The 24,479-nt window shown below is 44.1% G+C and overlaps 1 protein-coding gene across 2 annotated transcripts in view; it reads left to right on the forward strand.

The window, feature by feature from the left end:
• ZSWIM8 (zinc finger SWIM-type containing 8) overlaps positions 1-24,479 on the forward strand; it is a 57,256-nt gene that overhangs the window by 31,702 nt on the left and 1,075 nt on the right. Inside the window, exons 7-25 of one of the 2 annotated variants that reach the window (XM_051800747.1) lie at positions 967-1,087; positions 1,442-1,643; positions 2,519-2,694; positions 5,046-6,054; positions 7,122-7,253; positions 8,090-8,269; positions 9,530-9,713; positions 10,275-10,373; positions 11,270-11,394; positions 12,655-12,886; positions 14,187-14,339; positions 15,402-15,624; positions 15,817-16,106; positions 16,841-17,064; positions 17,335-17,817; positions 18,404-18,572; positions 20,871-21,044; positions 22,475-22,594; positions 23,552-23,730. In XM_051800747.1, the coding sequence (XP_051656707.1) occupies positions 967-1,087; positions 1,442-1,643; positions 2,519-2,694; positions 5,046-6,054; positions 7,122-7,253; positions 8,090-8,269; positions 9,530-9,713; positions 10,275-10,373; positions 11,270-11,394; positions 12,655-12,886; positions 14,187-14,339; positions 15,402-15,624; positions 15,817-16,106; positions 16,841-17,064; positions 17,335-17,817; positions 18,404-18,572; positions 20,871-21,044; positions 22,475-22,594; positions 23,552-23,730 (4,475 nt within the window). The remainder of the gene's footprint in view (positions 1-966; positions 1,088-1,441; positions 1,644-2,518; positions 2,695-5,045; positions 6,055-7,121; positions 7,254-8,089; positions 8,270-9,529; positions 9,714-10,274; positions 10,374-11,269; positions 11,395-12,654; positions 12,887-14,186; positions 14,340-15,401; positions 15,625-15,816; positions 16,107-16,840; positions 17,065-17,334; positions 17,818-18,403; positions 18,573-20,870; positions 21,045-22,474; positions 22,595-23,551; positions 23,731-24,479) is intronic. The other variant, XM_051800748.1, reaches the window with a different exon arrangement.

Here is a 24,479-nt window from a genome sequence, read left to right on the forward strand (position 1 = left end):
TTCCTCCTAATGTCCAACCTAAACCTCACCTGGTGCAGCTTGTGGCTGTGTCCTCTGTCCTGTCGCTGGTTGCCTGGGAGAAGAGGCCAACCCCCACCTGGCTACAACCTCCTTTCAGGTAGTTGTAGAGAGTGATAGGATCTCCCCTGAGCCTCCTCTTCTCCAGGCTAAACAACCCCAGCTCCCTCAGTTGCTCCTCAGTGGACTTACCCTATACACCATTCCCCAGATCTGTTGCCCATCTCTGGACTCACTCCGGCACCACAATGTCTTTGCTGAACTGAGGGGCCCAGAACTGGACACAGTACTCAAGGTGCAGCCTCACCAGTACCAAGTACAGGGGGACAATCACTTCCCTACACTGTCTGGTTTCTCAGCATCATTTCTGGACTGGGAGACCCAAAAACGGATACAATATCCCAGATATAACTTGACCAGTGCCAGGTAGAGGGGATGAACTAAGTTTCTTAAGTCTGCTAGCTGTGCTTTTCTTAATATAGCCCAGTTTGCAGATCTTTTTTTCTGTTTTGTGTTTTCAGTTAAAGTTTGCCATTGATTTTTGTGGAGGTTGGCATCTACCATAATCACCAAACCCTATCAGCTACTCAGCCATTTGGTTTTCCATCTATACTGGTGCATGGGGTTTTCTGTCTCAGATACAGAAATGTACACTTTTCTCAATGAACTTGGTGAGGGTTCTGTTGGCACAGTCCATGAATTTCTCCTGATCTCACAGGTTGTAGTGCTGCCTTTCAGCATGCCAGACATATCTCCTAATTTAGCGTTGTCAGCGCTGAAGGTAACGTTATGGTAGCATTTTAAGGTAATTCTGAGTTGGGTGTTCAGCAACAGGTGAAATAAACTGAGTAGCACTGCCTGTGTACTCCCTGTAAACTCTGTAGTTGAACATACAGAGTAAAATATATTCAAGGCCTGCAAACTGTACCTGTGTTTTTCTTTCGTAAGATCCCACTGCTGGACCCTCTGCATCAGATCAAAGCACCTGGTACTTAGATGAATCTACTCTGAGTGACAACATAAAGAAAACCCTTCATAAATTCTGTGGACCCTCTCCTGTCGTTTTCAGGTAAACTGTTTCCCATTAAAGGGAAAATGTGATATTCATGTAATCTGTAAGCTCCATTCACCATATAGCCTGTAGGCTTATGTGATGACTTGGGCTGAAGGATCCTCAGTTTCACAGTCACTCTTCTGAACTTCATAGCCTGTCTAGTGTTATTTCAGTAGAACAGACTGTATTTTCACAGTATTTTGCTTGTGTGGTGTTCTTAGGCTCATTATGCATTCAGTCTTTTAGGTTATGCATATCTGTCCCATTGGAGGGGCAAATATATTTCTGCATGTAGATTTTACTCAGGATTTTATATGACTGTGCTTGATTTAATTTTTTCTCATCCTTGTTCTTCTGTTTTACCTGCAGTGATGTGAATTCAATGTATCTGTCTTCCACGGAGCCACCAGCTGCTGCTGAGTGGGCCTGTCTCCTGCGTCCCCTGCGAGGAAGAGAACCTGAAGGAATCTGGAACTTGCTTTCCATTGTGCGGGAGATGTTTAAGAGACGGGATAGCAATGCAGCTCCTTTGCTGGAGATTCTGACTGACCAGTGTCTCAACTATGAGCAGGTATTCAAACCTCTTTGCTGTGGAGCAGGGGGAAATTCTGGGGAACCAGGGCAGAGCCAGTGACTGGTGTGCTATGCATCTATACAATCGAATACAATTCTTTTAATAGTCTGTATGCATTATGGGCATGTGTTTCTCCACGCTAAAATGATGACACAGTTTGCTCTTGCTCTGATTTAATTATGTCCTGATAACACTGTATTCCCCAAATGCCTCAGTCCTTCTGGCATGAATATGTAGAGTCTGATTTCTTTTGTTCAGCATATTTGATTCGATTTTTGCCCAATGAAGGTGATTTATTTTAATGTTGTGGGTTGTTTTTTTAAACGAAGGATGTCACATATGAGCTGTCACTTTGATAAAATCTGAACATATATGTTGTGTGATAGAATCTCTGATTCTTTTGTCATCTTTGTGGAAGATACCTTTCAGTGCATTTAAGTAGTAAATCTTTTTATATTTTTTAAAATAATATTAGGAAAAAGGTTTCCTTTGACAGTTCAGGACACTGATCTCAGTCTGTAATATAAATTGCTGTGTAAGTTTCCTTGTTGCTCCATCACATACCTCAACTTTGATCAGGAAAAAGGGAATGCTTTATTTATCACGTTTGTTCCCTTTTTCCCTCCAAGTGTGAAGGCCTCTAAGTGAACCTCCTGTGAGTGTTTTGTTCTTTGAGCATGTGCCTTCTAACCAGGGAAGTTTTGAGGCCCTTAGTTCTCACAAACCAATACTAATGATTGTAGTTATTTTGGAGTCAAAAGAAAACATGGTACTAACCACAGATCCCATTTCCTTGTGATTATGAGGTTAAGTGAGAACAGGGGGTGAGATGTTGGCCACAACACAGCTCTACTGAGGTGTTTCTCCTGCAGATAACCGGCTGGTGGTACAGTGTGCGAACGTCTGCGTCACACAGCAGCGCCAGTGGGCACACAGGACGCAGCAATGGCCAGTCAGAAGTGGCTGCTCATGCTTGTGCAAGTATGTGTGATGAGATGGTGGTTCTTTGGAGGCTGGCTGTCCTCGACCCAACTATTAGTCCACAGAGGTGAGCCCCAGAATCAGATTTGGTCTCTTTTTAATTTCTGTGATACTCAAGCACACTCAAGAGTTTCATCCTGTAGATTTCTTGTGTTTGTATCATTACCTCATTACCTGTTCAACCATTAGTCCTTCTGGACTATGTGCTATGTAAGGTTCAGAGCACTGTAATTACTTTAATTGCTGTTGCTGCTTACTTTTAGCAAGATCAAGTAGTTTGAATGATTTGTTTTCCGAGACTCCTCTTTTACGTATGGGTGCAATTCTACATTGTCATGTCCCAGTGGAGAACATTTGTTTGAGTGATAGCACCAGCTACCAATTAATTTTAATGATTTCTATATTTAACCATTCAGCAGCTTAATGGATTTCTGTTGAGCCCAGTCATTCACTGTTGTGTGTTTCAAGATGAAAACTCTGAGGGAGTTTATTCTCTGCAGTGCATTGGTAAACAGTGTCACCAGTGTATGATTTTCAGTGTTTCCAATTGTCTGAGAAAAAATTGTGTGGCTTCTGCAGATTTCTAAACCATATTGTGCCTTGGTGAATCACTGCCATCTTTATTTAGCACCAGTTGAATAGCAGGAGAGGAATTGAGAGCTCATATTGAGATACTGTGGTTGACATTGCAATAATTTGTTTTGTGCATCTTGTCTACAAAGTGTGGTGTGTAAAATATATTTGATTAGTTTAATATGCTATAAATTTTCAGGAAAAGTTTCTCAGAACAAATGAAAACAGGATGGTATTTTCAATACAATTACACATTAACAGGATTTGCTTTCTGTGAATTGTTGTGTAACATTAATAAAATGCCCTACCTATGTAAGGTACATCAAGGACACTAAAATGGATGCAGTTTCTGTCGTGTACACTTTACAATATGAAGTAGCTAAATATAGGAGTTGAAGACAAATCAAAAACTGTAGGAAACGGGGAATGAGACTTAAAATAAACTCAAACATCAATCAAATCACATAGAAAAAACATAAAAGATTTTGGCCATTAATAAAGTATGAAGCTGTGCTATGTATATTCTAATTTGTGTTATTTGACACAGTTCAAATTTGCTCTGATCTCCTACTTGAGCTAATGAATAATTGAAATACTCTGGCTTGATTACCTATTCTCTCGGTTTTTGAATAGTCTCCAAGAAGAACCCTCTTCTACTTTTCCTTCCTATACTTTGCAGTGAATCATAAGGAGACTTTGCAGGCTCTCATTCTTATGTTACCTTTCCCGAGTAGTTCCCACTCCTTCTTTTTCCTTCTGAAAATCTTCTCATTGATTAAACCCTACTGGTCTGGTCCCTTGTTAATTAATTTCTCGAGTGGACAAATATAACTAGTCCATTTTGTTTAGTCCCTTTTGTCCTAATACCCTTTGCACCTAAATTGGGGCACCCCATTTTTTAAATTTTTTATTTTGTTCTTTGATTGAAGTGTTGTACCTCAGATGTCTGAAATCTGTGGCAGAAACAAACTGGCGGTTGATTGAGACACCTGGTGAAATTTCTAGAAGTGTCTTTTCCTCTCTTTGGATTAGATCATCAATCCATTCAGACTATTTTGCTCATGTGCCTGGGCCCTATGTGAGGTTTAGAGCTGGGAAATGCAGAACTGTTTTGTTCTTCCCTTAGCAATATGGGGCATGGGACAAACCGCTATGTAATTTAAGGCTATATAGACCTACCAACTTGATTCTTCCTCAAAGTTATTTGAACATCAATTATTGTTGTCTTACTTGTTCTGTGCCTATGTTTTACAACAGTTTATTCTCCTGAGGACAGCCTGCTACTGTCTAAATTAAATTGTTGGGCTCTGTATGGGCACATCAGGGTAAAGAGGTAGGTAGGTGTCTGGGAGGCAGATTAGGTGGTACTATCTGTCAGTGTGCTTTCCTGCATAGGCTGTGTAGGTTCTACTTGTGAATGTCTTGACTAGAATTATTCACAGTGTAGTTTCACAGCTGCTGCAAATTGTTTCATGGGTGTTTCCAAGAACAATTCCCCATGGTACTCACTGGTCTCAGGCTGCTGAGGCTCACATCTCTAACACCTTATTTAGGGCAGATAAGCAAACAGGGCAGACAGTATTTAATTTTAAACCTTGCAGTTTGTATTGTACTTTCATGTTGGTAGTGTTCACATTTTGTTTCCGTATTATGGACCTGTCAAGGACTTGGTTGTTAATATACCTGTTTGCTTTCTTCAGCCTGTCTTCTTACTACTGCTGCCTATACTTAATTCAGCAGAAGATGTTTCTGGCCAAAGGAAGGAGGTGTTCTGTGTGTTAAGTAGTAATTTGTTGCAGGTCCTTTTTGTGTCTGCTTCCTAACCTATCCTCTTACTTCTCTTAGGCGCAGGGACCTTTGCTCACAGCTCAGACAGTGGCAGCTGAAAGTCATAGATAATGTTAAGAGGGGTCAGCACAAGAAATCACTGGAGAAGCTCTTCCAAGGTTTCAAGCCAGCTGTGGAAGCCTGTTACTTCAACTGGGAGGAAGCTTATCCCATTCCTGGGATTACATATAGCAGCACTGACAAGAAGAACTCATTCTGTTGGGTAAAGGCCATCCAGCACAGGAGCTGCCGGTTGCAGTGTTCAGAAACTGCCTGTGAGGCTGGTAGAAGCCACGGGCAGGAGCCCGGGGGACCATGTCTGCAGCCTGGGGACAGGCTGCGGCCCTCTCCCCAGGAGCCAGCAGTTCGTCCAAAGGAACTTACTGGAAAGCGGAAAGTTGTCTCTGAAACACCACAGAGGGTTCTGAGACGACTCTCAGCAGAAGGGGATAAAGCTGTGTATAAGACTGCAGTGGGCAAAGCAAAGTTGCCGGTGAGCAAAGGTTTGACCAGTAAACATAGTGGGAAACGCCGCATGAGCAGTGAAGACAGTTCTCTGGAGCCAGACTTGGCAGAGATGAGCCTGGATGACAGCAGCTTGGCGCTCGGGGCGGAAGCCAGCAACACCTTTAGTTTCACAGAAAGCCCACTGAGCAGGAGCTACAGGGATGCCTTTGAGGAGGATGGTGGGGTGTACTTCTCTGAGGGACCTGAGCCCACTGTCAGGAGCAGTTCCATGGCCAAGAAATCGCCCAAGGATCCTGTGGGGGAGATGGGCAGTGGTGATGATGACCTGCCTTCTGCAGATGAGAACACTGGTGGTGTGAGCCTGAAGCCAGAAGAAGTGGGAGAGAATGGTGCAGTGGGGGGAGGGGATGATGGAGAAGAGGAAGATGATTACCAGGTGTACTATCTGAATCCACAAGAGGTAGCCAAGGAAGATGATGACAAAGCTGAAGGGGGAAATGAAGAGGAACAGGATATATTTGCTGGTATAAAGCCTCTGGAGCAAGAGAACCGGATGGAGGTGAGCTGAATCTAGTTCAAAACACTGTTTTGTGGTTTTCTGTATTATATAAATCATGATCTCACCACCCTCTTAGCAGTCACACTTAACCCACCATGTTGTTAAAGTGCTTAATTATAATGTCCTCATAACCCATTGTGTCATAAAGTATCTACATTCTTAAGGCAGTGGTAGCATATATCTGTTTCCCACAAGCTTGACTCCCTGTTTCTGTGCTAACTGCAATTGTGTCTCAGTTTTAGCTAGTCCCATCTCACACTCCAGGATTTACAGACAGAGACAAAACTGTGTGTGCTTTTTATGTAATGTGCTTTTTTATGCTCTTGGAAACAGCAAAATTGAGCTGGAATTAAAAATGAGTAAGACTGAGACATGCTTAGCAAGAAAAATTTAAAGCCCACCATGTAAGCAGAAATTCTCTGAAAAGGAGAGGCAGTCTAAATAGACTGTGTGTCAAATTCCTATAATCACAAAATATGTTTAGAGCTTGCACCTGTATGAGCAAACAGCTGAAAGAAAATGGCATGAAGTTGTGTCAGGGCAGGTTTAGATACTAGGACTCTTCACCCATTAGATTCTTCACCCAGATGGTGGTCAGGCACTGGAGTAGATTCCCCAGGGAAGTGACAGAGTTCCCCAAGTCTGACAGAGTTAAGCAGCATTTGGACAACGCTCTTGGGCACATTGTGTGATTCTTGGGGTCTCCTGCGTAGGACCAGGAGTTTGACTTTGATGATCCTACTGGGTCCCTTCAAAGTCAGAATATTCTGTGATTCTATGAAATATTTATAGTCAGTCAGTTTGGGTTTTAGGGTATTTTTGAGTTATTCTCTGATCTCTTATAGCACGTGGAGAGAGGATGAGACTTAATCACGGAAGAAAGGGTGTTTTAGGGAAGTGCTTCAAGGAGTGGTGGGGAAGGTGCAGGCAAGGAGGGCTCTGAGAACACCTGCTGCTGACGTTAATCAGGAATTGTGTTTGCAGTCTTTGTGACAAGGGGATTTGAGCAGGCTAACTGCAGGCCGGGGCAGTGTGGTTTGCATGTGACCATCTGTTCTTTCTTGCAGATCCTGTTTGCCTGTGCAGAGGCCCTGTATGCACATGGATACAGTAATGAAGCTTGCCGCTTAACTGTAGAGCTTGCCAGGGACCTACTGGCCAACCCTCCAGATCTCAAAGTGGAGCAGCCACCAACTAAGGTAGAGAGAGAGCTTGTCTAGTTTTGGAGCTAGAGAGAAAGTTAGAAGGAATATGTGGGGTGGATACAACAGCATTCCCAGGCATTCCTCATTTACTGTGATTTGGGGCCCTTCACTGATGCTTCCTTGGGATTGAACTCTAGATGTCATTACTGTGCCTTATTGCTCTCTGTGTGTTTGTGAATAAAAGGGAGAAAGAAAATAAGAGGCCTTTCAACAGGGACTTGAAGTCTTCAGAAACTTGAGATTAGTTAAAAGCTGCTTCGCTTTTCCTTATGCTTCAGAGACAAACTTAGTTTGTCTGTTAAAAGCTGCAGCTCTTTTAGGAATCTATTTTAAATCAATTGAACAAAACACTGTATTTAACATCAGCTTCAATTGATATTTTGTTTAAGAGATATGTGCTACCGTGTGCTATGAGGTCATACAGCAGCCATAAAAAGGTATGTTAGTACTTTTGCTGTTTCAGGATAAGAGGGTTGGAGAGGAAAGAAATAAGCATAAATTTCTGGAAACTCACTTGTAGTGACACTAAGCAGTGTTTGTGGTATGGAAGGGCTCCCTTGGAAGGGACAGGCATGCACAGCATCAGTACAATAGTGGACATGTCTTATCACGGGCCAGCTCTTCCGCTGTATTGTGCTGGAGTGATATAGGGAAAGTAATTATGTTCAACAATGACCACTGGAATTTGAGATCCCTCCTCAAAGGGAATAAAATTTAAATGTATTTTATTCTTTCTTCTCTCTGTTAGTTATTGCAAATAACAGGGGGACAAGCATAGAGCATTTAGAATGTTTAGGAAAGTGTCCTGTGAAAAATTCTTCCTCAAACAGGGCAAAAAGAACAAGGTATCAACCAGCAAGCAGACATGGATGGCAACAAACACCTTGTCTAAAGCTGCTTTCTTGCTGACTGTGTTGAGTGAGCGTCTGGAGTACCACAACCTGGCCTTCCAAATAGGAATGTTTGCTCTGGAGCTGCAGAGACCACCTGCTTCTACAAAGGCTCTGGAGGTATGAAGTATCTCAGAAAGGCAGTATCCATAAACAGCATTGTTCTGCTGAAATGCGTTTGCTCACATGGTTCACATTTCTCCTAAAGCTTGGTTATGCTTTTATATGTTTCCTCAAAATTGGTTGCAGTGGGACTAAATGAATTGGTTGCACATCCCAAAAGCACATGTTGATCTACCAGAAAAATGATTGGAAACATCACTTCATCTGTTGTTACCTTCATTGATAGGAAGCTTAGACCTTTGATTTCACGTGGAGCTATAGGCCTGAAAATATTTAAATGAGTACAAAATCTTTTATGAATATATTATTCTGATTAGAACAGTTTACTTCTTATCTTAAATATGTTCCCAGTTTGCTTCACTTATCTGGGGAAATGAAAGCCATCTCTGAATACCCGTATTTGTCCATATTTGTGTTAATGACATGGTTTGAAACTTATTCCCTAGGGTGAATTGGTGTGATTGTTACATGTTTGAAAATTGTTGCTCTTGCTGATATCTCATGCAAGTGAGGATATGCACTGTGGAAGCATATTATTTTGGACACTCCTTGATGGCTATTAAGATTCCCGTTTAGAAAAATGAAGTGTCCAGTTAAGACCTTAGTGTGATTTACTACGTCTGTGTGATTTACAACCACCTTGCTTTTCACTGCAACGTTGTTCAGTCCCTCAAGGTGTGTATTGTTGCTAGATATCCACCAGCTACACTGGTTGCACTAATTATCTGTACTTCTTAAGGTCTAATCAGAAAATTGTGAGGTTGACAGTCACTTGCTACCTAAAAGGAAACAATGACTTTCACGTGCTAAGAATGGAGAGAATACAGGAACAAAGTAGTGAAATGTCTTCATCCTGATGGCATGTGTGTTGCCACCATGTGCCCCTGCTGCTGATCAGTCTCTGTTGTCTCCAATTGGTATATCACTTGACATAGCGTCCTTTCTTCCACTGGCTTGTCCAGTCAGGCGCTTCTGCTGATGTTCTTAGGAAAGCTGATACCTTTTTCCTGTATACAGCTGACTGATAATTAGAGCAAAACAGTTTGTGTATAAATATGAGGCAAGACTGTTATTAGATTTGAAAACCTGTTTTCACTGCGGAGAGAATGGTAAGGGTAGCTAGGCTACTAAGAGTTGCTATAATTTAATAATCCAATAAAAACCATTGCTGTACTTTATGTATAGGGAGAAATGGTCTACTGCCCACAGGGCCTATGCTGTTGACAGCTTCTTCTTTTTCCTTGTGGATACTACCAGGTGAAGCTGGCTTATCAGGAATCTGAGATTGCAGCCCTCTTGAAAAAGATTCCCTTGGGCACCAATGAGATGAACACTATTCGAGGAAGAGCTGAAGAACTGCGAGAAGGGACATTATGTGATTACCGTCCTGTCCTGCCTCTGATGTTGGCAAGCTTTATATTTGATGTCCTGTGCACTCCAGGTACTGACTGCCTTGGCCTCAGTGTGTCCAGGGCACATTCTGAGAGGCTAGGTCTTGAGGAATTTTCGAAGAGAAAACTGTCTTTTGTATAAGAACAGCCTAATCGTTATTCTTTGCTTGTGCTTCCCTCCATGTTGCTTTAGGAGTACTTTGTTCCCCAGTGGAACTGTTTTTGCTTCTGCTTACATTTGAAAACAACTGGACACTTACCACATTTCAGCACTCTGTGTGTGTTTGTGAAATAGTTATAAATGACTGACTGTGCTGCTCTTATGCTGTTTGTAGTAAGAAGAAAGTAATACAAATCCTAGTATTTAAAAAAGAACACGACAACCTGGGATTAGAAGGCTGACTTGACAATATACCTGCCTGGTTTGGAGCCTTCTGAGGTTAGAGAGAAATGGAAAAAAAACCCCATAAGGTTCTGTGATCTTGAAATTGATACAAGGCTAGGAATAGGACCAGAGGAAGGTCTGCAAATTCAGAAAGCTCTCAGAAATGTGTTTTGCTTTGAGGTCTTAGGTTTGGAAGCTGAATACTAATCCTATTGTCTTCTTTCAGTGGTTTCTCCTACAGGCTCTAGACCCCCAAGCCGTAATTGGAATAATGAAATGCCTGGAGATGAAGAGCTTGGTTTTGAGGCAGCTGTTGCTGCTCTTGGTAAGAACCTTTTACAAGAAAACTCTGTCTTCATCCATGTTCTTTATCCTGCACCATTTTGATGGTGAGAGTTAGTAGTTCATTCCAGTTTGGTGCAGAAATAAAAGTGTTTGCACAGTTTGCCAGAACCAGATGCAGAAGGATTCTACATGCCAGGGCTGAGATGTCTTTGCAAAGCTGTGAAAAATGGAAGGGGAATATGGGATGAGAACTGAATGTTAAAGTAGTAACATGAATTTTAGCTTTCTGCTTGCTCTTTTTTCATGGAATGTGTATTGCCTGGACTTTAATGAAGATGGACTGTTTTAGAAAACAAAAGGCAATCATTTCAAGAGGTTAGTCTTAGTGAAAGACTAACTAAGCAGAAGTGCTTTCAAACATTATCATATAATTCAGGATCGCAGCACGGTAGTGTATTCTTGCTTCACTTATCAGCTTCAACAACAAAGCAGTGATTATATATATATATTTGTTATGATGACACCACTGTATGCCTGTTCTAAAGCAGTATGTAAAAAGGAATACAATGGATTAAACAAGACCTGTTCTCTGTTGCCTCATCTTGGAAAGGAGGAAAATGAGTTATTTATGGTGTGGGAATGCTGGCTTGTAGCATCTGCAGAAACCAGAAAGGTTGCTTCAAGATGGGGTTAAGGCTTGCCTGGACTCTTCCTGTGGCATATTAGCATCCGGTTGTTCTGACAGTTGTAGCAGACGGCAGCTCCTGTTTATTCATGACCTATTTCTGAAGTTAACAGAAAAATAGGGGGGAAAAAGTGTTCTTTTGCCTGTAACAGTGAGGTGAATAAATTAGTCTGAGGTATAGATAGTGCTCAGGATGTAGTGTAGTCCCATGGGCTCACTTGTCTCTTCATCCCCTCTTTTCTGGCCTGCAGGTATGAAAACAACTGTCAGCGAAGCGGAACATCCTCTGTTGTGTGAAGGCACGCGAAGGGAGAAAGGGGATCTGGCACTTGCCCTGATGATCACTTACAAGGATGATCAGTCTAAGCTGAAGAAAGTGAGTTTCCCTTTGAAAGGGGAGAGAGAGATGGAAAGCAGACTGTGTTTGGGTTTTAATGGATTTGATGGTTTAGCCAGTGAGCATAAGTTGCTGTGTCAGTACTGATGTTTTACAGGCTATACTGTGGTGTTTATATTCTTCCACTGATGCAAAATCTGACTGTGCAGTATGCATTGCCCTGGAGAGGTACTCTTTCCATAGGTTTCTTAAGGTCCAGTCAGGAGATGTGTTGTCACTGCTTTTATTGCTTTTGTTTACCTGCTAAAACAAGTCCTTTCCCAAGGGTTTTCAGTGTGCAGTCTGGGTGTGGTCTGGGGATTGCTTGTGTTTTGCTGCAGGGATATTGGCTTGCAGAACAGTATGATCTAGCAAAGCCTCTGTTTCTTAACCTCTCACCTCTTTCATACATTATTTCAGTATACCTGTGTCTTATTTCTCATCCAAAGGAGACGGTAAAACTCTACTCTTCCACCCCAAAAGAGGAAAAAAATATTGAAAACTGCTGATGCTTCAGAAATGGTTTTATTAATCTTTTATGTTCACAAATTCTTCTACATAGCACGAAGTATGTTATTAGTGTCTTTCTGTCTCCTAAAGGAGAACACTTCTGCTATACTCTGGTCTGGGGAATAACAGGGACACTGTGATATCAATCATCTGCAACTAAATGCTCTGTCAGATTTGTGGTATTCATTTCATGTGGAAAATGAAGAGTAGAAATGGACAAACCTGTAAAATGTGGTCACACGTTGTTCCCCAACTACATAATAAATTAAGACAAGAAAATGTTACTGCAGGCTATAGAAGGCAATTTCTCTCCTGGCTTTGCCAGTTTATCTGTAGTGTATGACAGGATTTTCTGAATGGTAAGCACAGAATTTTTGTGATTTAAACAAGAGCATCTGATGACTGGCAGAACTAAATTTAGAGTGTTCCATTCTGTCCCTGATGTACCAGAATTACTTCGTTTTTGTGAGTTTTAGGTACTTTTCAAGTAAAACCAGTGGTTGTTTCAAGAGAAAATGGAAATATTACTGAGTACGAATGAATCTTTGCTTCCTCATGTAATGCAGATCCCATGGCTCTGAACTGTGCATTGCCGATCCTCGGTACAGGAAGATGATGCCTACCTTCTAGAGAATAAGTGTTTTTGTTCTTTCCCTCCAACAAATGGAATTTATTGTCCACCAGAAAGTTGATTTGGTACTTTTCCTCTTAGCCTTCTGCTGAGTGCCTTTGGTTTTTCCCTTGTTAAAGATTTTAGACAAACTCCTGGACAGAGAGAGTCAAACTCACAAACCACAGACGCTGAGTTCCTTCTACTCATCCAGCAAGCCTACAGTTGCAAATCAAAAATCTCCTTCCAAACATGCTGCCCAGTCCACTGCAGCTATCCAGCAGCTTCCAGGGACTTCTGTCACTCAGCAAGCTACTGTAAGCACTGCAGTCCAGAGCAGTCCCGAGAACTTCGTGGAGAAGAGTGCACAGGGTAAGAAGTGCTTTGTAAGGGCTATGCCAAAACCTTTCTGTTGTAGCATAGTGAAGTAGTCAGAGTCATTATATTACCATCTGACTCCTTGGTGGTTACTAGAATGTCACTCTGCCATTATCTGTTTGGCTCTATCCATTTCTATACACATTCTTGTTGCAAAGAAATTCAAGCTAGTTTTCAGGTTGTCCTGTCTTGAGATAGTTGTATAACCAGTTAACATAAATCTACTGTACCTCTGTCTTTTAGATTTGTATCACAGAAGTGCAGGATTTCAAAAAGTTACACACTGAGTCAGGTGCCTTCATGCAAGATAGATAAGAAAGATTACTGAAGGTCATTAGAGATACATGTGTGCGGTTTAACCCCAGCCAGTTTGGTTTAACCAAGCACCATGAAGCTGTTTGCTTACTCACCCCTGGATAGGATGGAGGTGTGAACTGGAAGAATAAAAGTGAGAGAACTCATGGGTTGTATAGGCAAAGCAAAAACTGTGCACACAAGTAAAGCAAAACAAGGAATTAATTGATTGCTTCCCATGAGCAGACACGTGTTCAGCCATCCCCAGCAAAGCAAGGTTCCATCACTCTTAATGGTTACTTGGGAAGACAAATGTTATAACTCCAAATTCCCCCCTTTTTTCTTCTTCCTCCAACTTTATATACTGAGCATGGCATCATATAATATGGAATATCCCTTTGGTCAGTCAAGGTCAGTTTTCACAGCTATGTCATCTCCCAACTTTTCTGCATCCCAAGCCCACTCACTGGTGGGGTGGTATGAGGAGCAGAAAAGGCCCAGACTTTGTGTAAGCTCAGCAATAACTAAAACATGCCTGAATTATCAACACTGCTTCCAGCACAAATTCAAAACACAGCTCAACACTAGCTGCTCTGAGGAGAATTAACTCTACTCTAACCAGAATCAGCACAATGTGGTTTGTTTCAAGCTGTGCTTCCACATTGGTGGCAGACATCACACACAGCAGCATTTGGTGGAATGTAAGTGCTCTATTAACTATTTCCAAAGAGATGGATACTAACTGAGGATGACTGCAATAATAATAAAATTTTCCATAGTTGCAGCATATTTTCCAAATCTTGAGTTAAATGTTCTGGCCTGGTGTCAGATGATGTGCTTAATACTGAAAGAAAACTGAAATAATCCTGCTCATAAATACCATTTATTTTATGAAAATCCCGCGTCTTTTGATATTTATGTCTTCTAAATGGCTATGACTGATTTTAGAGATACATAAACAAATTATAACATTTACCTTGTCACTGTCCTATTCATGCAGAAAGCTCTCAGAGGTCCCCTTGTGAGCCAGCTGCAGAGGCCACTGTTTTGAAACAAGAAGGAAAGGTCCCCAGTCGTCTGGCCCTTGGAAACCGAGGTGGCTACAATGGGAGATGCTGGGGTTCACCTGTCAGGCAAAAGAAGAAACACACAGGTAGGAATGGACTAGCTCACACAGCATCTGGTGCTCTGCTAGGCAGTCTGCTGGGGTTTACCCCTTGTTCTTTCATTCACACAAGAAAGCCGGAGAGGGACTTTTTACAAGGGCACGTAGTGTTATGACAAAGGGTAATGACTTCAAACTGAAAGAGGAGAGATTTAAATCAGATATTAGGAAGAAATTCTTCACTGTGAGGCTCTGGAACAGGTTGCCTGGAGAAGTAGTGAATGCCCCATCCCAGGAGTGTTCAAGACCAGGCTGGATGGGGCTTTGAGGGGGTCTAGTGGAAGGTGTCCCTGCCCATAGCAGGGAGATTTGCACTGGATGATGTTTGAGATCCCTTCCAAACCAAACCATTTTATGATTCTGTGATTCCACTTGTCAGCCTTTCCTGTACAACAGAAGCAGTTGACTGTCTCTGAGGTGTTTGACATGGAAAAATAAGATTTGCTCCACAGATTTCCTGCCCCCTTCTATATGGCAAGTTACTATACCTTTCTCGCACCAGTTATGTTCTGCGGGATGGATTAGATACCTGGAGCTGATTGATTGCTGGACTCTGGGAGTGGAGTACTGTGCTCCTGAATCCAGAAACAAATTCAGAGAAGCTACTGCTTCTCTACACTTCTCTTGAAAAGGGTGTAAGTTAGGGGCTGAGGATGTGAAGATTGCACAGCATATACCAGAAGGGTTTTCTTCATACTCATACAATCTGTGGAACTTGACTTTGTATGTATATTTGCTTCTTGTTGTTACACTCTGCCACAAAGCTTGGCAGATGGAGTGAGGTGGTGTGATGGTGTGAGGGGGGAATTAAAGATATATTGTTCTTAGACTCTTCTGAATTTTAATCCAAGAAGTACAAAATCACACTGATATCTGTGGCCAAACTGATTTAATTTAATCTCTTAATTTGCTGTGAATGCCTGGCAGCCATAAATTGTGTAAAAACACAACTGATCTTAGTTGGTTCTGCAGGTGATGTGGTTAGGGGTTTGCCTACCTGCATTCCATTTACCAACCCTGGTGACATTTGTGCTGGTTCTGGTGTTGTAGGCATGGCTAGTATTGACAGCAGTGCTCCTGAAACCACCTCTGACAGTTCTCCAACGCTCAGTCGGCGTCCCCTGCGTGGAGGATGGGCAACAACATCCTGGGGCAGAGGACAGGACAGCGACAGCATCAGCAGTTCTTCAAGTGATTCGCTGGGATCCTCCTCTTCCAGTGGCAGTAGGAGAGCCAGTGGGGGAGCCCGTGCAAAGACTGTGGAAGTTGGCAGGTAATGAATAATAGCAATGCACAGAGGCAACCTCGAGGCCTGATCTCAGGGAGCTAGCATGTGTGCATCAGGAAGTATTTTATTGGGAAAATTTACTTTGTTTCCTCTGGACCCTAAAGACAGGAACTCTGCACTCCAGCTAGCAAACTTGGGATATTTGTTGTCTGAAAGATTCCTCTGTCTTTCTTCTAGGTATAAAGGGAGGCGTCTGGAGAGCCACGCTCCTCATGTCCCAAACCAACCCTCAGAGGCAGCTGCTCACTTCTATTTTGAATTGGCCAAGACAGTCCTTATCAAAGCAGGTGGAAACAGCAGTACCTCTATCTTCACCCACCCTTCCTCCAGCGGTGGGCACCAGGGACCACACCGCAACCTTCACCTCTGCGCCTTTGAGATCGGGCTGTATGCACTAGGGCTGCACAACTTCGTGTCTCCCAACTGGCTCTCTCGAACTTACTCCTCCCATGTCTCTTGGATCACAGGTTACAGCTTTACTGGGAAGCTTACTTTTGGGCAGGAAGGGGGGCAGGGAGACAAGCCCTGAAACAAGGGCAGGGAGACAAGTCCTGAAAATGGTGATGCTGATGTGCTGTAGCAGCCACGTAAGCAGCTCGCGCAGCTGGCAATAGGAGCTGAGCCCCAGTGATTTACACAGTGGTGCTTGCTTTGGCCTGGAAGGTTCTTGTGACCTCTTGCTTCGTGTTTGTACTGCAAAACGCCCACTGCTCACACAGGGACTGGTCTTCACCTTCAGGGGTATACTGAAGAGACAGAACATGCTCTTTGGTTGTGTTCAGTGTTTCACTTTCCTCCTCCTTCTGTTTGCACCCAAATGTATTACCTATCCATATGGCTTCTAGGAGCCTGAAAGACACACCCTTGAAAATTCATGTTTTCCTGACGTGATGGAAATAGACTGACAGTCCAGACTGGTTTGTGGGTACTAAAATCAGCTATAGCAAGTTCCTTTCACTATTTCAAATACATCTTAAGCTTAACTTTGACCGTATTCTCACTCACCACTTGTTTATTGAGGGCTCTTGTCTGTCATGTGTTTTGGGAGGAAGCGCCTAAATTTGACTTGAAGCCTAAGGGAAGCAGCTGGGCTCTGTTGCTGCTCCTGAAGGAAGTGAGGAGTGCACCTGCTGTTGAGGGAAAGCTGACTGTAACTGTGCTGTGCATACAGTGGTGTGAGAGTCTTCTCTCTTCCTCTTAGGGCAGGCCATGGAGATTGGTAGTGCCGCCTTGAACATCTTGGTCGAGTGTTGGGATGGACATCTAACTCCCCCAGAAGTGGCATCATTGGCAGACAGAGCTTCACGGGCCAGAGACTCCAACATGGTGCGGGCGGCTGCTGAACTGGCGCTCAGCTGCCTGCCTCATGCCCATGCCCTGAACCCAAATGAGATCCAGAGGGCTCTGGTGCAGTGTAAGGAACAGGTGAGCATCATGTGGCAGCTGGCTAGTGCAGCTGATTTCTAGCATCGAGGATGTGCTGCTGTTACTTGTGGGGTTGGCTTCTTAATACTGCACAGCCTTAATCCCAGTTCTTTGTGTTTCTTATGTTTCATGAATAACACTGGTTATTCTGCTGCATAGCATCTGTTTGGCCATTTTAGAGTGCCTGATACTTTTCTCCTATTGTAAGTTTTCCTTCTTGTGTTGCTGGTTTTACATTCTTAACTTCTGCTTTTGTTTCACTGCTCCCAGGACAACCTGATGCTGGAAAAGGCCTGCATGGCAGTAGAAGAGGCAGCCAAAGGAGGTGGTGTGTACCCAGAAGTCCTGTTTGAAGTAGCTCATCAGTGGTACTGGCTTTACGAACAGACTGTTGGCGGGACCCCAGCCCAGAGAGAAGGTGCCACTGGCTGCAGTGCCAGCGGAGCACGGGCCACGTCTGAAGCAGCACGTGGATTGACGGACAACCGGGTGACCTCGGAGCCGACCACTGTGACAGTGGCAGCTGCAGTAACTGCAGCAGCAACAGTCATGCCAGTGATCTCTGTGGGGTCGACCATGTACCAGCAGCACACAGTGGCAGGGCCGGCAATGGCACATACACACACGCAGGGTCTCCACCCGTACACCACCCTTCAGACTCACATCCCCTGTAATCCCCAGTATATTGGACACACTATCCAGCACGTGCCACGCCCAGCTGTCTTCCCGGTCCCTGGCTCAGCATACCCACAGGTGAGTTTTGACTGTGCCCTGTTCATTTACTGTGACCTTATTGGCTGCTTCAGAGGGAGTAAGTCAGACTGGGAAGAGCATGGGGCTCAGACCTGCCATGACTTGAGATCTAGCTTCTACTCTCACTTACTTGCCAATTGGTGGTATTTACTTTGGCCTCCCAGCTCAGATATGCAGCCTTCTGTGGCTGCATTTAAAGTCTCAAGAGAATATAAAATATAATACGTCAGTAGTTTTTAATTTCTATTGCTCTATAGTTTCTCAGAAGGCACTGGACAGAAAACTTGTTTTCTTGATAACTTGCAGGTAAATGGAGACTACAGAGGGAAAACCAAATAAAGGTTATTTTAACCTTTGCCTATTTTTGAAGATCTTGGAGTGGTTTTCTGCAAACTGATTGCATTTTTAATGGGAGGAGGAGCAAGCGGATGTAATGCTCATATGGTGCAAGGTTCTTCCTGTGCTTCCTTTCCCTTGTCAGACTGGACTTTCCATGCTCTGGGGTTTGCATGGGGACACCGTGTTTTTAACAATTTCTAGACTTTTAGGCAAAGTAGACATGACTGTTACTTACCTTCTGTTTTAGGGTGTCCATCCAGCATTCATAGGAGCGCAGTACCCTTATTCTGTAACAACACCATCGCTGGCAGCTACAGCAGTGTCCTTCCCTGGCGTGCCCGTCCCATCCATGACGCAGATTGCCGTGCATCCCTATCACAGTGAGACCGGACTGTCGCTGTCTTCCAATGTAGCGAGTAAGTGTTACAGCTCTGGGCTGTGTGTGGCACAGGTTTATTAACTGTCTTGGGGCTGTACCCCAGTTAAGTCCTGTTCCTCACTGACTGCAGGTGGAACGAGGGCTATTGCTCTGAAGAGTTCTGACCAAATTCACCCTGTTCTAAAGATGTGCATGCTCAGGGGTACTGGGATTCATAAGGGGGCCCGATTCAGCTAGCAGAGATTTCTTTCTGTTTAGCTAAATTTCCAGTATAAGACTGTTTTGGCCTTTAGTCTAAAGCATGTTTGGAGCCCTCCTGGCCTTTCTGACTTCTAAGAGCCTAATTCCCCCTCTTCTTTGGGCAAGGTGAGCAAGGTGAGCACAGATGATCATGAGTAGGCTCTTGTGATTCCTTTGGGTCAGGTGGATAGAGTGCAGGAAGCAGGGAGCAGGCAGACTTCCACTACAGAAGCACTAATAAATGTCTTTTCCTGCCTGACAGATTGGAGGCAGTCAGTACCCAAAATGTGGAACTTGTGTAGAGAGGACAGATGTTTTGGCAGAGTCATGGTAATGGCAATGGGAATGATTGCTCTCGTGTTGTGTTAGGGCTTCAGTGGTGGTGAAGATCCATCAAGTAGTGTGTAGCACTGGAATAGCAGATGTTGACTGAATTGTGGACATGCTGTCATTGCCATGGGGTTTTCCACCAGTTGGTCATGGCTGACCCAGTCTTTATCCCCTCACTGGAGAGGCTGTAATGTTTGCCTATTTGTACAATGTTTTGCAACTCACCAGGTGCTGGAAGACTAGTATGTGGAAAAACACTGAAGAGCTGTGTTGGCTTCCTTCATATTCAGAGTATCAGGAGAATCTTTTCAGTTATTTTTATCTTGTATTTTGATGCCAAAAAGCCACCACAAAAGCAAACAGAGTAGCCCTAAAGGCCTTAGGATCTAACAGCTGACAACCTTAGTTCTGAGCTGATTCTGTGACTCTTATTTGTTAGAAACCATTTCTGTACTCCTCCAAAGAGTTATGAACCTTCGAGAAAGTGGTAATTCATCCTAGAACACTTAAAATAATAAAAGAAAAAAATAACCCCACCCTTTCCAGTTGCCATTGTTTATGGCTTGCATAAACTTCTTTTTTCAGTTCTTAGAATACAGTTTCACTGTTCCTGGAGTATGTAGTCATGTGGTGATACTTGAGCTCTGGCAATAGTTCATCTCATTCTTGTGGGTTACTCTCCCTGGCCAGGCTTCAAACGCAGCATAATTTTGCCCCACTTTGTGGGTTGCTTGGCACTGTGTGTCTCCTTAGTCGAGGAGGTCAGATGGATCTTTCCTGGGAGGCACATTGTTCTCAGGTATTCAAACATTCACTGGTAAAGGTGGAGGGAAAAAAAAAAGGAATTTGGAGCATTGCTCAAGCTGGTGTAGCACCACAATGAAACCGTGAAGTAAGGGTAACAACGTGCACACATCTAATGGCATGTCTGCTCTGGAGTTCTCGAGCAAACCTTACTTTTTGCTCTCTGTACCTTTCTTGAGAAGGGACAGTTAGATAAACTTGAGCCTGTTATCAGAGTACAGCTTACTGGCTCAGTGTTAACTGCTGTCAGTACAAATTTAGGTGGTACAATGCAATGGATTTGCACTTGAAACCTGTGATTTCCCTTGATTTTGCTCATACTAGCTAAGTGTCTGAAGGCGACAGCTTCTCGAGTCTCCTTGCTGTTATTACTGTTGATACATGCTGCCAGTATATGCAGTGGCTGTTCTTTCCAAGAATGGATTGGAGGTCAGCCTCCAGTAACACTCTTCCTGCATGGTACCTGAACGGAGTGACAGCTGTCTTACAGCAAAAGTGGAAGAACCTTGCATTGTTGGACTTGATCTTTGAATGACTTAATACTGCTCCTGCTCAGTAATTTTCCTCAGCAGTTTCTCATCAGGTGTAGACATACACGTGCTCGTTTCCTGGGACAAGAAAGCAGAACCAAACATTTCATTTAATAATAGCAAAGACCTTTGAGTCAACACGTGCGTTTACATGTAAAACACAGATGTTGTGCGTGTTTGTGAGATGTTGCAGAAGAGGTGGACACGCATGTAACTGACCCCTTCAGGCCCAGCTTGCAATCAAAACAGAGATATTCCTGGCCCATGGTATTTCGGTTTTAAATCTGTGGGTTTCGGTTGCTGTATTGTTCTGTTTAGGGGAACAGAACACTACATTGGCAGGGGGCAGTCACGTGAAGGAGATGATGTCCCACGTAAACTTTCTTTTAGGCTGGTGGTGGGTCCTAATGCTGCTGTTTTGCTCTCTTCAGTAGGCAGTGTCCATGCAGGATCAACGTTCCCAGCGATTCAGGGCGCTTCCTTGACACCTCTGTCCTCACAGCCCAACTCCCTTGTTACAGGGGGTTTTCCTGCCGAGGATGAGCAGCACAGTCAGCCTGTGAGCCCCCAGGGTCTGCACTACCTCCACTCCGCATACCGAGTTGGTAAGGATGGCCAAGTGGGTTTCTGCAGCCTCCTCGAGAGGGGTTCAGGGCAGGGCTGCAGGTTTTCACTGTCATTTGGCAGTTTGCTACTGTTGGGAGTGATGGCGTCTTAGGGTCATGGGAAAAGCAAGTTGATGTTCATGTGTGGAGGCTAAAAAGGTAAAGCTTTAGAAGATTGAACAATTGCTTTTCAGGACCATCAGAGCAGAAGAGAAAGCTGAGTGGGTTAGAGCTGGGAAGAGTCTTGCCTTTCAGCAGGTGTACGTAAAGGAGTCTGGATAGGGCTCTGAGGATGTGACTGTGCAAGTTGTGACTGTATGGAAAAATGGTATTTGGCTCCTGCTGCTCATGGATGGTGAAGGTACACCTCTAGCTTAATACCAGATGAGTTTTCAGAGGCACAGAGGGGTGTGCCCTGTGCCTTTCCAGTTAGGTTGTTGAAGAGAGATGCAAAGGGAACTTACATTATGTGAAGTGTGAGTGTGTAATTAGCATTCCTTTCCCAGTCATACTGGTTATGAGGAGATAGTCTGTGCCTGAACTGCCATTTTTACAAGGGTATCAGTCTTAGGGTTTGTGAGTGAGCTTAGATTTCAGTAAGCTATTGTTGTAGTAGGTAGTAAGCTACTTGTACATAGTTATGATCCAACCCAGTGGATGCCTGGGGAAGGAGAAGGGAACCTCTAAGATGAGCAAAGCCAGCAAAGAAAGAAAAACAGCAAGAAAAGGGAAGGAAAGCTGTCCAAAGATTGCTTGAGTTTTTTTGTTGAAAGCTAGAGCAGAAAGTACTTGTTAGCTAGAAAGGGGTGCAGTTGTCATTGAAAAGATCACAGTGCTAAGTGGTACACCATGAAGGGTGTTTAATAACCTGAATAACAGAGAGGCACAGGCGCAGAAGAAGGTCTGGAAGATCAAGACATGGCACATGTTGGTATTTGAGAACTGTTTAAATGGAAAGATTTGCCTGAAAAACTGTAATGGCGTAGGTGAAATGTTTGTGGATTGGCAATACTGCAGCTCAGTGTTGGCCTGTTGTCTTTGCAGCAGAGCAGGTTGGTTTGGGTAGCTTCTCTGTTGCAAAATTTAGATCAAAAACACTGCTTTCAGGACACCTCTTGTGGTGCAGCTTTTGGGGCTGTCTGCTTGACACTGTGGTAGGTGCTTGTGGAGTGTCTCATTGCAGCTCTAGTTAGGCGCGATGGCTGTGCAGGTTTCCCAGCCTGAAGCAGCAGATCCAGATGTTCTTGCGGATAGTTTCTGTGCTGGCAGGCTCCAAGAGGAACCTTTTGTTTCTGTCTGGACTCTTTGCAGCAATGGAATTTTCTGTTGCTGAAGGGCAGGCCTTCAGATTGTGTTGCAGTGAGTCAAATGCTGGACTAAGTCTTACTGGGCAGAAGTGCTGCTTGACTGTGGCTGCCCCTTTCTCACAGGGATGCTGGCTCTGGAGATGCTTGGCCGAAGAGCTCACAACGACCATCCCAACAACTTCTCCCGCAGCCCACCCTACACAGAGGATGTAAAATGGCTCCTTGGGTTAGCTGCAAAGTTAGGTAAGGCTCGGAGCAGTACTTCAACAGAAATTCACTTGCTGGGATTTGGACCATGGTGGGAAAAAGCTCTCAAAGGAGTGAAACTTCAAAAACTGGGTGAGCCTGATGTCGATCCCATTCCTGAGAGTGTTTCAGAAGATCCCTACTGTTCTTTCATCCAGCCATTTGTCCAGTTTCTGGGTTCTGTGGGCATACTGTTCAATTTTGAGGCACTGGATGAAGTACATGAGATTGGATAGGGTTCAGAGCATGTCTCTCTTCCATTCTTTAACAGTAATTCTTTCTTTTCTCTTTCCACTATATTGTAGGTATTCCTTTTTCTTATGTACATTTATACCTTCTGTAAAGAACCTTTTATAGCAATAGGTGCTCAAGCCACCAATTGTTTAGGGTTTTTTTATTTGTTTTGTTTTGTTTTGTTTTTACTTCTATTTTGCTCTTGGATCTTTTTTGTCAGCTCATTTTTTTAGTTCTTTCATAAGCAGTAAGAACTGAAAAAACCAACCACCCTTACAAACAGCCTGTCTGGTGGCACAGCTTCTGCTGCTCCTGCTGGCAAAGCTCCACTGTAGGAAGCAGTGTCTACAGCCTCCTTAAGGCCTGAGTGCTGGGACATCTAGGTGCTTCCTGTATGGGCAGGCAGAAAACAATGGAGAAGGTGCAATGTCTCTCTAGTTACCTTGCCACATCAGTTTTCTTTCATATCCTCCTTAAAGACAGGTGAACTTTGAAATACCAGTGACTGAGGTGGTACCTGGTTTCTCCTCAGACCTGATGGATAAATCAGAATGTTCTCTTGTCCCTGTGAGTGTGCTAGCCTGTCTCCCCCAAGCCTGCTGGAGGATGCATTACACTGAGAAGAAGGTGCTCCAGATCCAGGTTCTTGCTGGGAAGTATGTGATTTCTTGTGTGTCTCTCATTCTAACACTGTTGTTCTGACTTCTCCTTCCTGTGCAGGTGTAAACTACGTGCATCAGTTTTGCGTTGGTGCAGCCAAGGGGGTACTGAGCCCTTTCGTGCTCCAGGAGATCATCATGGAAGCTCTACAGAGGCTCAACCCTGCCCATGTGCACAACCACCTGCGCACCCCAGCCTTCCACCAGCTGGTGCAGAGGTGCCAACAGGCCTATTTGCAGGTAAACTGTGGCCTGTCTTCCTGCCTGTCAAAGCTGCCAGGCCATTACCTACCTTGCAGGTACTGCCTATGTGTGCATGTGCAGAGGAGAAGGGGCCTTGGGTACTGGTAGCTGAACTGGTCCATTGCCTGATGCATCCCTCTCCCTCAGCAGGGACTAGAATAGGTATCACTTGCCTGTATGGAGGCTGCATACAGAGGAACTCATTGTACTGCTTCTTCCAAGGCCTCTTGCCTCCTGTGCTCTCCGTGAAGGCTGGGGTGGTTCTGTGTCTTCCTCACTCCAAATGGTACCCCTGCTTTTAAACTTTCTGAACTTTCTTTGCTATGTTTTCAAACCCCCCTGTCCACTCAGTGTAAGCCTTACTCCGTAAACCCACTTACTCCGTACGCCTTAGCAAAGCAGATGTCTCGTGAGCAGGCTGGGTCCCCGTGTGTAACCTGTAGAATGAGAAGTGTGAGGGTTAGATACTGGTGGTGTGGAGCACTACCTGACCCTTTAGCACTGTACTATGGCCCAGTTCAGTGCTCATGAAGGGGAGAGCACCTGCTGATGCCTTGTGCTGCATTTTGGTGCTCTGAGGGAGCACTGGCCTTGGCTGTATTGGGGGGTGTAGGATACAGCACTGCTGGCTTTTGAGATAGTTCTCCTCTGCCAGAGCCACTGAGTCTCGGGACTCCTGGTGAGTAACAGGATCATGTGACATATTGCCCTGTGAGCTTGAGTCCTCTGAGTGTCACCAGCATGAG

The sequence above is a fragment of the Manacus candei genome, unplaced genomic scaffold (genome assembly GCF_025592945.1).
Source record: "Manacus candei isolate 608988 ecotype Guabito, Panama unplaced genomic scaffold, ASM2559294v1 h1tg000050l, whole genome shotgun sequence".
NCBI classification, from domain to species: Eukaryota; Metazoa; Chordata; class Aves; order Passeriformes; family Pipridae; genus Manacus; species Manacus candei.